This window comes from Anomaloglossus baeobatrachus, chromosome 9, assembly GCF_048569485.1.
Source record: "Anomaloglossus baeobatrachus isolate aAnoBae1 chromosome 9, aAnoBae1.hap1, whole genome shotgun sequence".
NCBI classification, from domain to species: Eukaryota; Metazoa; Chordata; class Amphibia; order Anura; family Aromobatidae; genus Anomaloglossus; species Anomaloglossus baeobatrachus.
Genome location: NC_134361.1, coordinates 44,020,018 through 44,032,029, shown reverse-complemented (window position 1 = coordinate 44,032,029; position 12,012 = coordinate 44,020,018). Strand labels below are relative to the sequence as shown.

Here is a 12,012-nt window from a genome sequence, read left to right as displayed (position 1 = left end):
TCTGTCCTCTATTAGGCCTTGACTAGTCGATGGGATGTTAGTCCCCCCCCCTCCCCCTCCCCCAACTAGTCGGCACTTTTTCCATATTATAACATGGTTTCAACGAGGCAGCGTCACCACCAACTCCTGGAAATCAGGTTCATGTGCATGGCTCACTTTGTCTATCGGTGTGCCTTTGATGTAAGGTGAATGCTTCCCGGCTTAATTAACCCCTTAACGACCGCAGGCAGTAATATTACGTCCTAGTGTTAATCCCTGCGGGCTGCAGCAAGCTGCCTACGGCGATCAGCGCACATCTCAGCTGACTTATACAGCTGCCATGTGTGCCTGCTAGGCACGAACAGAATCACTATCTGCCCGTGCCTTTTTAACCCTCTTAAATGGCGCTGACAATATGTGACATCGCCATTTTAATAGCGATCACGCTATAACTTTGCTCACAGACAGATACCGGAAGTCACATGACATGATGATTCCTGTGCTCACATGACTCGGGTCCTGTAAGAAACAGCCGAGTGCTGCTTGTTACAAGAGATGATCATTTCTCCTGTTCTGAGCGGTGCTGCTCTGATCAGGAGAAAAGAATGAGCGATCAGACTGCTGATCGTTATAGTCCCCTAGGGGACCTAGTAAAATTATATATATATATTTATTACACCTATATCTTTTTTTCTTTGTCGCTCTATTGGGAGACCCAGACAATTGGGTGTATAGCTACTGCCTCCGGAGGCCACACAAAGTATTACACTTAAAAGTGTAAGGCCCCTCCCCTTCTGCCTATACACCCCCCGTGGGATCACGGGCTCCTCAGTTTTCATGCTTTGTGCGAAGGAGGTCAGACATCCACGCATAGCTCCACTGTTTTAGTCAGCAGCAGCTGCTGACTATGTCGGATGGAAGAAAAGTGGGCCCATATAGGGCCCCCAGCATGCTCCCTTCTCACCCCACTCTTGTCGGTGGTGTTGTAAGGTTGAGGTATCCATTGCGGGTACGGAGGCTGGAGCCCACATGCTGCTTTCCTTCCCCATCCCCCTCAGGGCTCTGGGTGAAGTGGGATCTTACCGGTCTCCAGGCACTGAGACCGTGCTCCATCCACAGACCCGGTGAACCTGCTGGATATGGAGCTGAGTATCGTCAGGGACAGGGCCCTGCTACATTAAGGTACTCTGTGTCCCCGTACAAATCGCGCACACACACACCAGCATGCTGGGTGTGTTAGTGCGCCGGGGACAACAGCGCGAAGCGCTTGTGCTATTACTCACTGCAGCTTAGCTGAGTGAGTTTATGTATTAGGAACTGCCGCGCCGGCCGCTGCTGGATGTTTTTTACACTGTGGCGCGGCTGGGACTTGTGGTGCGCCGGGGACTTCCGCGCTGGCCGTGCTTATACGACGGCCGCGCGTATAAATCGAGTCCCCGGCTTTTGCGGCCTAGTTTCGTTTCGTTCCCGCCCCCAGGCCTGCCAGTCAGGGGAAGGGCGGGACGCTGTTCAGAACGTCAGCGCCGAGGGCTGGAGTCTGCTTAGCATACTCCAGCCCCCTCACTGGGCACAGTGAGACGCCAGTTTCCCGCACTTTGTCTGGGGCATGCCCACGGCCCGCCCCTCTCCACAGGACGCCGGCAGCCATTCCTGTTTGCAGTCTGAGCTGGAGAAGGGAGACAAGCTCTTGGAGACCCAGACACAGGATTCGGGCGACCACACACCCGCTTTTGAGCGGGCGGTAAGCAGCACCTGAGGTGCTGACCCCACTAGTGCCAAAGTGTTCATTTGTACTTTATGCTTGTATGTTCTACATTGCACTGTACGGTCGCTATTCTTGGCTATATACCCTCCTAGATGGCTAGACAACAGCATGTCGTCCGCAAAAAGCAAGGGTGCCAAGGCACAGGCTTTCTATGCTGCTTGTACCGCATGTGAGGCTGTTCTACCGGCAGGTTCCACTGACCCCCATTGGGTGCAATGCTCCCCTGTAGCACTTGCTCAGCCGGGGTCTCTGCTAGAGGTGGCCCAAGGAGACCCACCTGTGAACACTGTCCAGGTGACAGGGACGGAGTTTGCAGTTTTTGCTGATAGATTGTCTCTGACTATGACTAAAATCCTAGAGACTTTGCAGTCCAGACCGGTAACTCAGACCATGGGCACTGTTGATTCAATGCTCCCTGGCCCCCCTCATTTGGAACAAATCCGTGCTCCGGGGGGGTCCCATGCATCCCAGGGTGAAGGCTCTGACACGGACGACAGTCCCAGACAGCCTAAGCGAGCTCGCTGGGAGCGGCCCTCGACTTCATCACACTGGTCAGGGTCCCAGCAGGAGGACTCTCTGTATGATGAGGCAGAGGTAGCTGATCAGGATTCTGATCCTGAGACCGCTCTCAATCTGGATACCCCTGATGGTGACGCCATAGTGCATGATCTTATAGCGTCCATCAATGGAATGTTGGATATTTCTCCCTCAGCTCCTCCAGTGGAGGAGTCAGCTTCACAGCAGGAGAAATTCCGTTTCAGGTATCCCAAGCGTAAATTGAGTACTTTTCTGGACCACTCTGACTTCAGAGAAGCAGTTCACAAACACCACGCTTATCCAGATAAGCGTTTCTCCAGACGTCTTAAGGATACACGTTATCCCTTTCCCCCTGACGTGGTCAAGTGCTGGACCCAGTGTCCAAAGGTGGATCCTCCAATCTCCAGGCTTGCGACTAGATCCATAGTTGCAGTGGACGATGGGGCTTCACTTAAAGATGCCACTGACAGACAGATGGCGCTCTGGTTGAAATCCATCTATGAAGCTATCGGCGCGTCGTTTGCTCCAGCATTCGCAGCTGTATGGGCACTCCAAGCTATTTCAGCTGGTCTTGCGCAGATTGACACTGTCACACGTACATCTGTTCCGCAAGTAGCGTCCTTAACCTCTCAAATGTCTGCATTTGCGTCTTACGCTATTAATGCTGTCCTGGACTCTATGAGCCGTACGGCAGTGGCGTCCGCCAACTCCGTGGTTTTACGCAGAGCCTTGTGGTTAAGGGAATGGAAGGCAGATTCTGCTTCCAAATAAGTGCTTAACCAGTTTGCCATTTTCTGGTGACAGACTGTTTGGTGAGAGATTGGATGAAATCATTAAACAGTCCAAGGGTAAGGATTCTTCCTTACCCCAGCCCAAACCTAACAAACCCCAACAGAGGAGGGGACAGTCGAGGTTTCGGTCCTTTCGAGGCTCGGGCAGGTCCCAATTCTCCTCGTCCAAAAGGATCGGAGGAGCTCAGATTCTTGGCGGGCTCAGTCACGCCCAAAGAAGGCAGCCGGAGGAACCGCTGCCAAGGCGGCTTCCTCATGACTTTCGGCCTCCTCTCTCCGCATCCTCGGTCGGTGGCAGGCTCTCCCGCTTTGGCGACATTTGGCTGCCACAGGTCAAAGACCGTTGGGTGAGAGACATTCTGTCTCACGGGTACAGGATAGAGTTCAGTTCTCGTCCTCCGACTCGATTCTTCAGAACTTCTCCACCTCCCGACCGAGCCGGTGCCCTTCTGCAGGCGGGTGCTCTCTAAAGGCAGAAGGAGTGGTGATCCCTGTTCCTCTTCAGGAGCAAGGTCACGGTTTTTACTCCAATTTGTTGTGGTGCCAAAAAAGGACGGGTCTTTCCGTCCTGTTCTGGACCTAAAACTGCTCAACAAGCATGTGAAAACCAGGCGGTTCCGGATGGAATCCCTCCGCTCCGTCATCGCCTCAATGTCTCAAGGAGATTTCCTAGCATCAATAGACATCATGGATGCTTATCTCCACGTGCCGATTGCTCCAGAGCACTAGCGTTTTTCTACGCTTCGTTATAGGAGACGAACACCTTCAGTTCGTAGCCCTGCCTTTCGGTCTGGCGACAGCCCCACGGGTCTTCACCAAGGTCATGGCAGCAGTAGTAGCAGTCCTGCACTCTCAGGGTCACTCTGTGATCCCTTACTTGGACGATCTACTTGTCAAGGCACCCTCTCAAGAGGCATGCCAACACAGCCTGAACGTTGCACTGGAGACTCTCCAGAGTTTCGGGTGGATCATCAACTTTTCAAAGTCAAATCTGACCCCGACCCAATCGCTAACATATCTTGGCATGGAGTTTCATACTCTCTCAGCGATAGTGAAGCTTCCGCTGAACAAACAGCGTTCACTACAGACAGGGGTGCAATCTCTCCTTCAGGGCCAGTCGCACCCCTTGAGACGCCTCATGCACTTCCTAGGGAAGATGGTAGCAGCAATGGAGGCAGTCCCTTTCGCGCAGTTTCATCTGCGTCCACTACAATGGGACATTCTCCGCCAATGGGACGGGAAGTCGACGTCCCTACACAGGAACGTCTCCCTTTCTCAGGCGGCCAAGGATTCTCTTCAGTAGTGGCTTCTTCCCACCTCATTGTCAAAAGGAAAGTCTTTCCTACCCCCATCCTGGGCGGTGGTCACAACGGACGCGAGTCTGTCAGGGTGGGGAGCAGTTTTTCTCCACCACAGGGCTCGGGGTACGTGGACTCAGCAGGAGTCCACCCTTCAGATCAATGTTCTGGAAATCAGGGCAGTGTATCTTGCCCTACAAGCCTTCCAGCAGTGGCTGGAAGGCAAGCAGATCCGAATTTCCACCATATCCGCAGTTCACATCCCGGGCGTAGAAAACTGGGAAGCAGATTTTCTCAGTCGCCAGGGCATGGACGCAGGGGAATGGTCTCTTCACCCGGACGTGTTTCAGGAGATCTGTTGCCGCTGGGAGATGCCGGACGTCGACCTAATGGCGTCCCGGCACAACAACAAGGTCCCAACATTCATGGCACGGTCTCAAGATCACAGAGCTCTGGCGGCAGACGCCTTAGTTCAGGATTGGTCGCAGTTTCAACTCCCTTATGTGTTTCCTCCTCTGGCACTGTTGCCCAGAGTGTTACGCAAGATCAGGTCCGACTGCCGCCGCGCCATCCTCGTCGCTCCAGACGGGCCAACGAGGTCGTGGTACCCGGATCTGTGGCATCTCGCGGTAGGCCAACCGTGGGCTCTACCAGACCGACCAGACTTGCTGTCTCAAGGGCCGTTTTTCCATCTGAATTCTGCGGCCCTCAACCTGACGGTGTGGCCATTGAGTCCTGGATCCTAGCATCTGCGGGGTTATCTCAAGAGGTCATTACCACTATGAGACAGGCCAGAAAACCCACATCTGCCAAGATCTACCACAGAACGTGGAAGATATTCTTATCTTGGTGCTCTGCTCAGGGAGTTTCTCCCTGGCCATTTGCCTTGCCTACTTTTATTTCCTTCCTGCAATCCGGTTTGGAAACAGGTTTGTCGCTCGGCTCCCTTAAGGGACAAATCTCAGCGCTCTCTGTATTTTCTCAGAAGCGCCTAGCAACACTTCCTCAGGTACGCACGTTCCTGCAGGGGGTTTGCCGATTAGTCCCTCCTTACAAACGACTGTTAGAACCCTGTGATTTGAACAGAGTGCTGATGGTTCTTCAGAAACCACCATTCGAGCCTATGAGAGTTTTTTTCCCTCTCACGCCTTTCGCAGAAAGTGGTTTTCCTTGTGGCAGTCACTTCACTTCGGAGAGTGTCTGTCCGGGCAGCATTGTCGTGCAAGGCCCCCTTCCCGGTGTCTCACCAGGTCAAGGGGTTCTGCGTCCGGTTCTGGAATTTATCTCTAAGGTGGTTTCCCCCCTTTTCATCTCAATCAGGGTATCCCTGTACCCTCTGTTTGTCCTCATCCAGTTCACCAATGTGAAAAGGATTTGCACTTGATTAGATCTGGTGAGAGCACTCAGACTCTACATCTATCGTACGGCGCCCCTGCGCCGCTCGGATGCATTCTTGTCCTTGTCGCTAGCCAGCGTAAAGGGTCGCAGGCTTCCAAATCAAGCCCGGCTCGGTGGATCAAGGAACCAATTCTCGAGCTTATCGTTCTGCGGGGCTTACGGTTCCCTCAGGGCTGAAGGTCCATTCTACCAGAGCTGTGGGTGCGTCCTGGGCTTGAGGCACCAGGCTACGGCTCAGCATGTGTGTCAGGCGGCTACCTGGTCCAGCCTCCACACTTTCATGAAACACTATCAGGTGCATGCCTATGCTTCGGCGGATGCCAGCATAGGCAGACGAGTCCTTCAGGCGGCAGTTGCCCACTTGTAGGAAGGGGCCGTTTTACGGCTCTACTACGAGGTATTATTTACCCACCCAGGGATTGCTTTTGGACATCCCAATTGTCTGGGTCTCCCAATAGAGCGACAAAGAAGAAGGGAATTTTGTTTACTTACCGTAAATTCCTTTTCTTCTAGCTCTAATTGGGAGACCCAGCACCCGCCCCTGTTTTTTTGTATATACATGTTGTTCATGTTGAATGGTTTCAGTTCTCCGATATTCCTTCGGATTGAATTTGCTTTAAACCAGTTTATTGGCTTTCCTCCTTCTTGCTTTTGCACTAAAACTGAGGAGCCCGTGATCCCACGGGGGGTGTATAGGCAGAAGGGGAGGGGCCTTACACTTTTAAGTGTAATACTTTGTGTGGCCTCCGGAGGCAGTAGCTATACACCCAATTGTCTGGGTCTCCCAATTGGAGCTAGAAGAAAAGGAATTTACGGTAAGTAAACAAAATTCCCTTCTTTAAAAACGTCAGCTCATGAAGCAAATAAATGAGCAATCAATGAGCCATAGATCCTGAAAAATAAACGCTATGGGTCGTGGAAATTGGTGCAAAACGTGCGCCACTTTTTTTTCAGACAAATGTTTGATTTTAACCCCTTAGATAAAAGTAAACCTAGACATGTTTGGTGTCTACGAACTCGCGCCGACCTCAGGCATCAGACACCATATAGGGCACACAGTGAATAAAATCTCAAACAATTGTGCAATTGTACTTTTTTGCAATTATTTCACATTTGGAATTTTTTGCCGTTTTTCAGTACACTATATATAGTAAAACTTATGGTGTAATTTAAAAGTACAGCTCGTCCCGCAAAAAGCAAGCCCTCACATGATCATGTTGACTGAAAAATAAGAGGTACGTCTCTTGGAGGAAGAATGGAAAAAAAAAAAAAAAAACGGAAAGCGTAAAATCGGTCGGTCGTGAAGGGGTTTAAGCGCAGCGCGCATGACCGAAAGTGCAGAAGATGGCTCACATACATGTCTTCTGAAATTCTGCTCATGTGCAATGCACCTAGTGAATAGCGTTATACACCACTGGTTAGGGAGGGAATTTGGGAATCGGGGTATCAATGCTGCTGGGTTGGAGGGCATAGGGCATCTGACAGGTTCACTTAATGCCTTAGAGAGAACCTATCAGGTGCAATATGCACCCTGTTATGATCCGATGTTCAATGACTACAATGAGCACAATCCACGAGTCGTAGGTAATAACGTACCGACCGCAAGCCCTGAACTTAACACCACACTAGAAGTAGCTGGGCAGCATACCTGACAATCCTAGATACCTCAAACCCAGCCGTAGGGCTACATAACCTACAAGGCAGAAAGTGAAAAACTATCTTGCCTCAGAGCAGATTTCCCCAAAGAGAAAAGGCAGCCTCCCTTATGTACTGACTGTGAGTGAAGATGAAAAGACTTACACAGTATAGAGTGGCCTCTCTTTGCTCCATCTTGCTCTTACTAAGTACAAAAGACAGGATAGTGAACTCTTGCGGTCGGTATGAAAAAACCCTATCTTAACTTCCTACACGGAATGTGCAAAAAAGGAGTAATCTAATACTTGCACGTTCACAATCCGTACAAGGCTGTTTGAAATTGTAGGAAAAAGCTAGCAATTACTCTGCTGACCAGGATACGATACAAAAAACCTTCAGAGATAATTCACGGAAGCATAAGCAAATAACACACAAAGTATGAAGCAAAACCAAGAACTTAGCTTAGCTTGGTAGCGGGGAAGCCAGGAGGACAAGAGACAAACTCCTATAGTCTCTGGAATTTCAGACAACTGGCAGAGAAACAGACAGCACACACCTATATCCAAAATCAAGGTTTAAGCTGGAAACCAGGTGTATAGAACTGGGGAACAGAATCTAACCAATAATCTCAGCGACCACAGGAGGGAGTCCAAGAGCGGAACTCCACCAGACAGTAGTCCTAACAGAACCATGAGCAGTTCTGGGTGCATATTGCTAATCCCTGCCTAACTGTCCCTGTATACACTAGCATAGATAGATAGATAGATCTTTAGAAAAGGTATTTCTAAAGATTGCTAATGAGCGCTGGGACTAGTCACAAGGGTGGTTATATCCCCCCACTAGTCCGCCCTCTTAGAACGCTAGCACTCCATTCAATGCCCATTGCCCAGCGTTATCGGCAGTGATGCTTGTCTGTCACCGCTTCAAACGCCGGTCAGTGCGCATAATGAGAAGTCACCACATTTCCGGAACATGACCGGAAGTGCCAGGGACTTCATGTTTTGAACAGGAATTTTAATTTTATATATTAAAAAAAAAAAAAAAAAAACAAGAAACCAGATGAATAGCATATGACAGAAGCATTCTATCATCAGGTCTGCCACCAGCTCATAAGTGCATTTATTTTATCTGTAATTGCCTTTACAAGGAGGTGTGGTTTGCAGGATCCTCTGGGGCGTGAATCTATTGGAAATTTCACCCTACAGGTCTGATGTGTAGTTAAAAGCTACGTGTGTGTATATGACTTTTATTTTTTTCCTCTTTTCTTAGCTGTGGTGCTGCCCATCCTCCTCGCCCTCCTGGCCGCCCTCCTGATCGGTGTCATGATCCTGTTCTTCGTGAAGGTGACGAGGAGGAATCAGGAGACAGCAGGTTTCCGGGCCATGTGGAACCCCATTGATGACAAGGAGTGTCTCATGAACAGCGCGTACACTCTGTAGAAAGGGAGCAGTGGAGGGAAAGTACAAACACTCCACTTTATACCACGACCTGCAATAAAAATCCTGTCCTCCTGGTAACAGATCTCACTTGGCTCTGATTGTAACGCCCGAGGTTCTGAGATTTCCAGCAGGAGAACTCCATTTCCCCCTCTTCCATATTTAAGCCAGGGGCTGCATCTTGGAGCGGACGGAGTGGCAAAAGGAGATTATATTCCATTTTATTGAAGTTTATCAGTAGTTTTTAATCACAAGAATTAATTTTGTATTTTAACATAATTTGATTTGTAAGTTTCCGAAACGCTATTGAGATTAGTGTGTGGCTTCTTGGGGCTTGATTAGGCGGATCTTGTCTCATCACACACAAGACCGGAAGAGCGATTGTATAATCCGCGGACGTCCAGGGAGAAGGATTTACCGCAGGGGCCTGTAAGAATATGTAGCGAGCTGGTGCGCCGGTGGGTAAGGGCCCATGTTTTTAGTTTTCAGGTTGACATTAGATATAATTTTGGGTTTAAAAACTGCATTCAACTTCTGGCACTGGAAGAGATTGGCATCATTCACATGGTATGGACCCCCCCCCCCCAAATCTGTAAGGGGATGTAAAAATGTCACCCTAGACCCTTTAACCACCACAAAAACTGGTGGCCCGGAGACCCATGCAGGCATTAGATCTGTAGCTGCTTCTGGCTCTAAATGGACATCTTCAAGGACTTTTTTTTTTTTTTTTTTTTTTTTTTTTTTGTTTTTCCTCTTCCCCCTGCGAACTACTGGCTGCAGAATGACTTAACTGAAAATCCATCAGCGAGCTTGTACTAACTGGAGTATCCAATTTCTTCATATGGCCTTCTGAGCTCCTCCTCTTTTTGTGTGAGAAATAAAAAAATATATATTTTTTATATATATATATATATATATATATATATATATATATATATATATATATATATATATATATATATATATATATATATATATATATATATATATATATATATATATATATATATATATATATATATATATATATATATATATATATATATATATATATATATATATATATATATATATATATATATATATATATATATATATATATATATATATATATATGTGTGTGTGTGTAATCTTTTTAATAAAATCCCAATTACAGACCACACTAAAGTTGAGCTTAACTTTGAGGTGGTCATTAATAGACATCAGCCCAAGGTCAGACGACCGTATAACTCGACGAGGATCACATTGCAGTGCATGGACTGGCCACAGACATGCTGCATAGAAACACATGAAGCTATCTTGCTGGGTCCGAGAGACTCGCGGCCGGTCCGTACTCTATGATGTGATCTTCGTCAGTTATACAGTCGTCTGACCCAAGAGTTTCAAAATTCCCGGTAGAACAAGCTCACCGACTGATTCTTAGTTAACTCACACTGCAGCCAAAACTGCAGGGAAACTAAGCTTGTAAAACACAAATGCTGCTTTTTTTTTTTTTTTGTTTTTCATTTGGTTTAAAAAAAAAAAAAATCCTTGGAGGTGGTGATGACTTTTTTAAAAGCGAATCTCATGTGAGGGTGTAGTTGACTTTTGTGTGACTCATTACCATTACAGCCGCACTTCCCGGCTGCAGGTTTTGTGATTTGATGAAACGGTACGTGGCGCTTTTTAGCTGGATGGGGGTGACCCCTTTTTATGGCCGTGTGGATGGGGCTTGTGGTGGTCCTCTTCCTGGATAATGTCAGATATGGTTAAATGGTAACTACAATTGCGGTACTGGAAGGGTCATGTACGGCACGGAGCGGCTAGACCTGAATAGTTTTGTTTGCACTACTGTACATTTATTAGGATTTCCTATACAGAGAAGTCGGGGATGTGTATTCATGGACAAGCCACACTTTCCACCTGTAACCTATACACTTGCTGATGGGAATGGTTAATTTCTGACCTGTGATCTGATGGCCCCTTGTATATAGCACGACAGCTGTCTGTTGTAACCGGGGTGTACATACATATGGACGTGTCTATTCTGGACCCCTGTACGGTCATCTGACAGCTGTAAGTGACCAGGGCTTGTAAAGTAGGGCTCTACCTCTCGTATCACTCCTTCCTGTCTCCACTACTGATTTTTGGGTAAATCTTCTCAGTAGTTTATTTTAAATGTAAATGTATTTTATAGTAGGTTTTTTTTTTTCTTTCTGCACACAAGTGCCTTGTTTTATAAATCAGATGTCTGTGTTCTGACCCTCTTTATAAGCGGTTGAATAAAAATCTTTACATACTAAACAGTGCATATTATTTTTTTTTTTTAATCCACTTTAGTGGTCAGAATACACTCCCACCAGAATCACTGACATGTGCGGCATAGCCACCTCTGGAAAGACCTGCCAGCCTCTCCCCACCGGCACATGGATCATCCCAGATCACAACTACTTGCATGTCAAGGGTTACTTACACTTTTTTTTTTTTTGCCAAAAATCCCAACAGTTAAAGTGGATGTGATTTCATGAAAATGTATGTACATTGAGTTTAAAAAAGCCATCTATTGGGGGTTTCCCCCCCCCTAATTGTTTTTGTGGGGTAAAGAAAAAAAGTAAAACTGTTTCTGCACTTAAGTGGGGTTTTTTTTTTTTTTTACTTAAAAAAAAAAAAATACAGAAACACAGCCCACAATCTGAGCAGCTTCAGCTACTTGTTTGAAGACACACTAGGGGGAAATAAAAGCAGTATTTTTGCTCATAGAAACTTAAGGGAATCTGTCACCAGGTTTTTGCTCCCCAGGTGAGATCAGCATTATGTAGAGCCAGAAACCCTGATTCCAGTGATGTGTCACTTACTGAGCTGTTTGCTGTCATTTTGATAAAATCAATGTTCTCTGCTGCAGATCTAGCAGTTAGGGTAGGCTCACACGAGCGTGAAAATCAGACGAGTGGACTCCCACCTATGTTAGTCAATGAGGGAGAGCAGTTAGTCAGCTTTGATGCTAGAAAAGCGGCAGCATGCTGGGATTTTCTGCTAGAGCTGTATCCCTCGCACCCATTCACGTGAATGGGTGCGAGAGATTCATCAGACTGCACTCGGATGTTATCCCAGTGCAGTACGATTTATACACAGGCTGACAATGGAGGAGATGGGGGGCATTAACCCTTCCCTCTCCTTCGCAGCGCCCGTCCTTA

General features: G+C 47.6%; 1 protein-coding gene across 2 annotated transcripts in view; it reads left to right on the top strand.

Moving 5' to 3' along the window:
- The window catches only part of SPINT2 (serine peptidase inhibitor, Kunitz type 2), a 40,339-nt gene extending 30,578 nt beyond the window's left edge, over positions 1 to 9,761 (top strand). For both annotated transcript variants that reach the window (XM_075323662.1, XM_075323661.1), the window contains one exon: positions 8,673 to 9,761. In XM_075323662.1, coding sequence (XP_075179777.1) covers positions 8,673 to 8,842 — 170 coding nt within the window. In that variant the 3' untranslated portion in view covers positions 8,843 to 9,761. The remainder of the gene's footprint in view (positions 1 to 8,672) is intronic.
- The last annotated feature ends 2,251 nt before the right edge of the window (positions 9,762 to 12,012 follow it).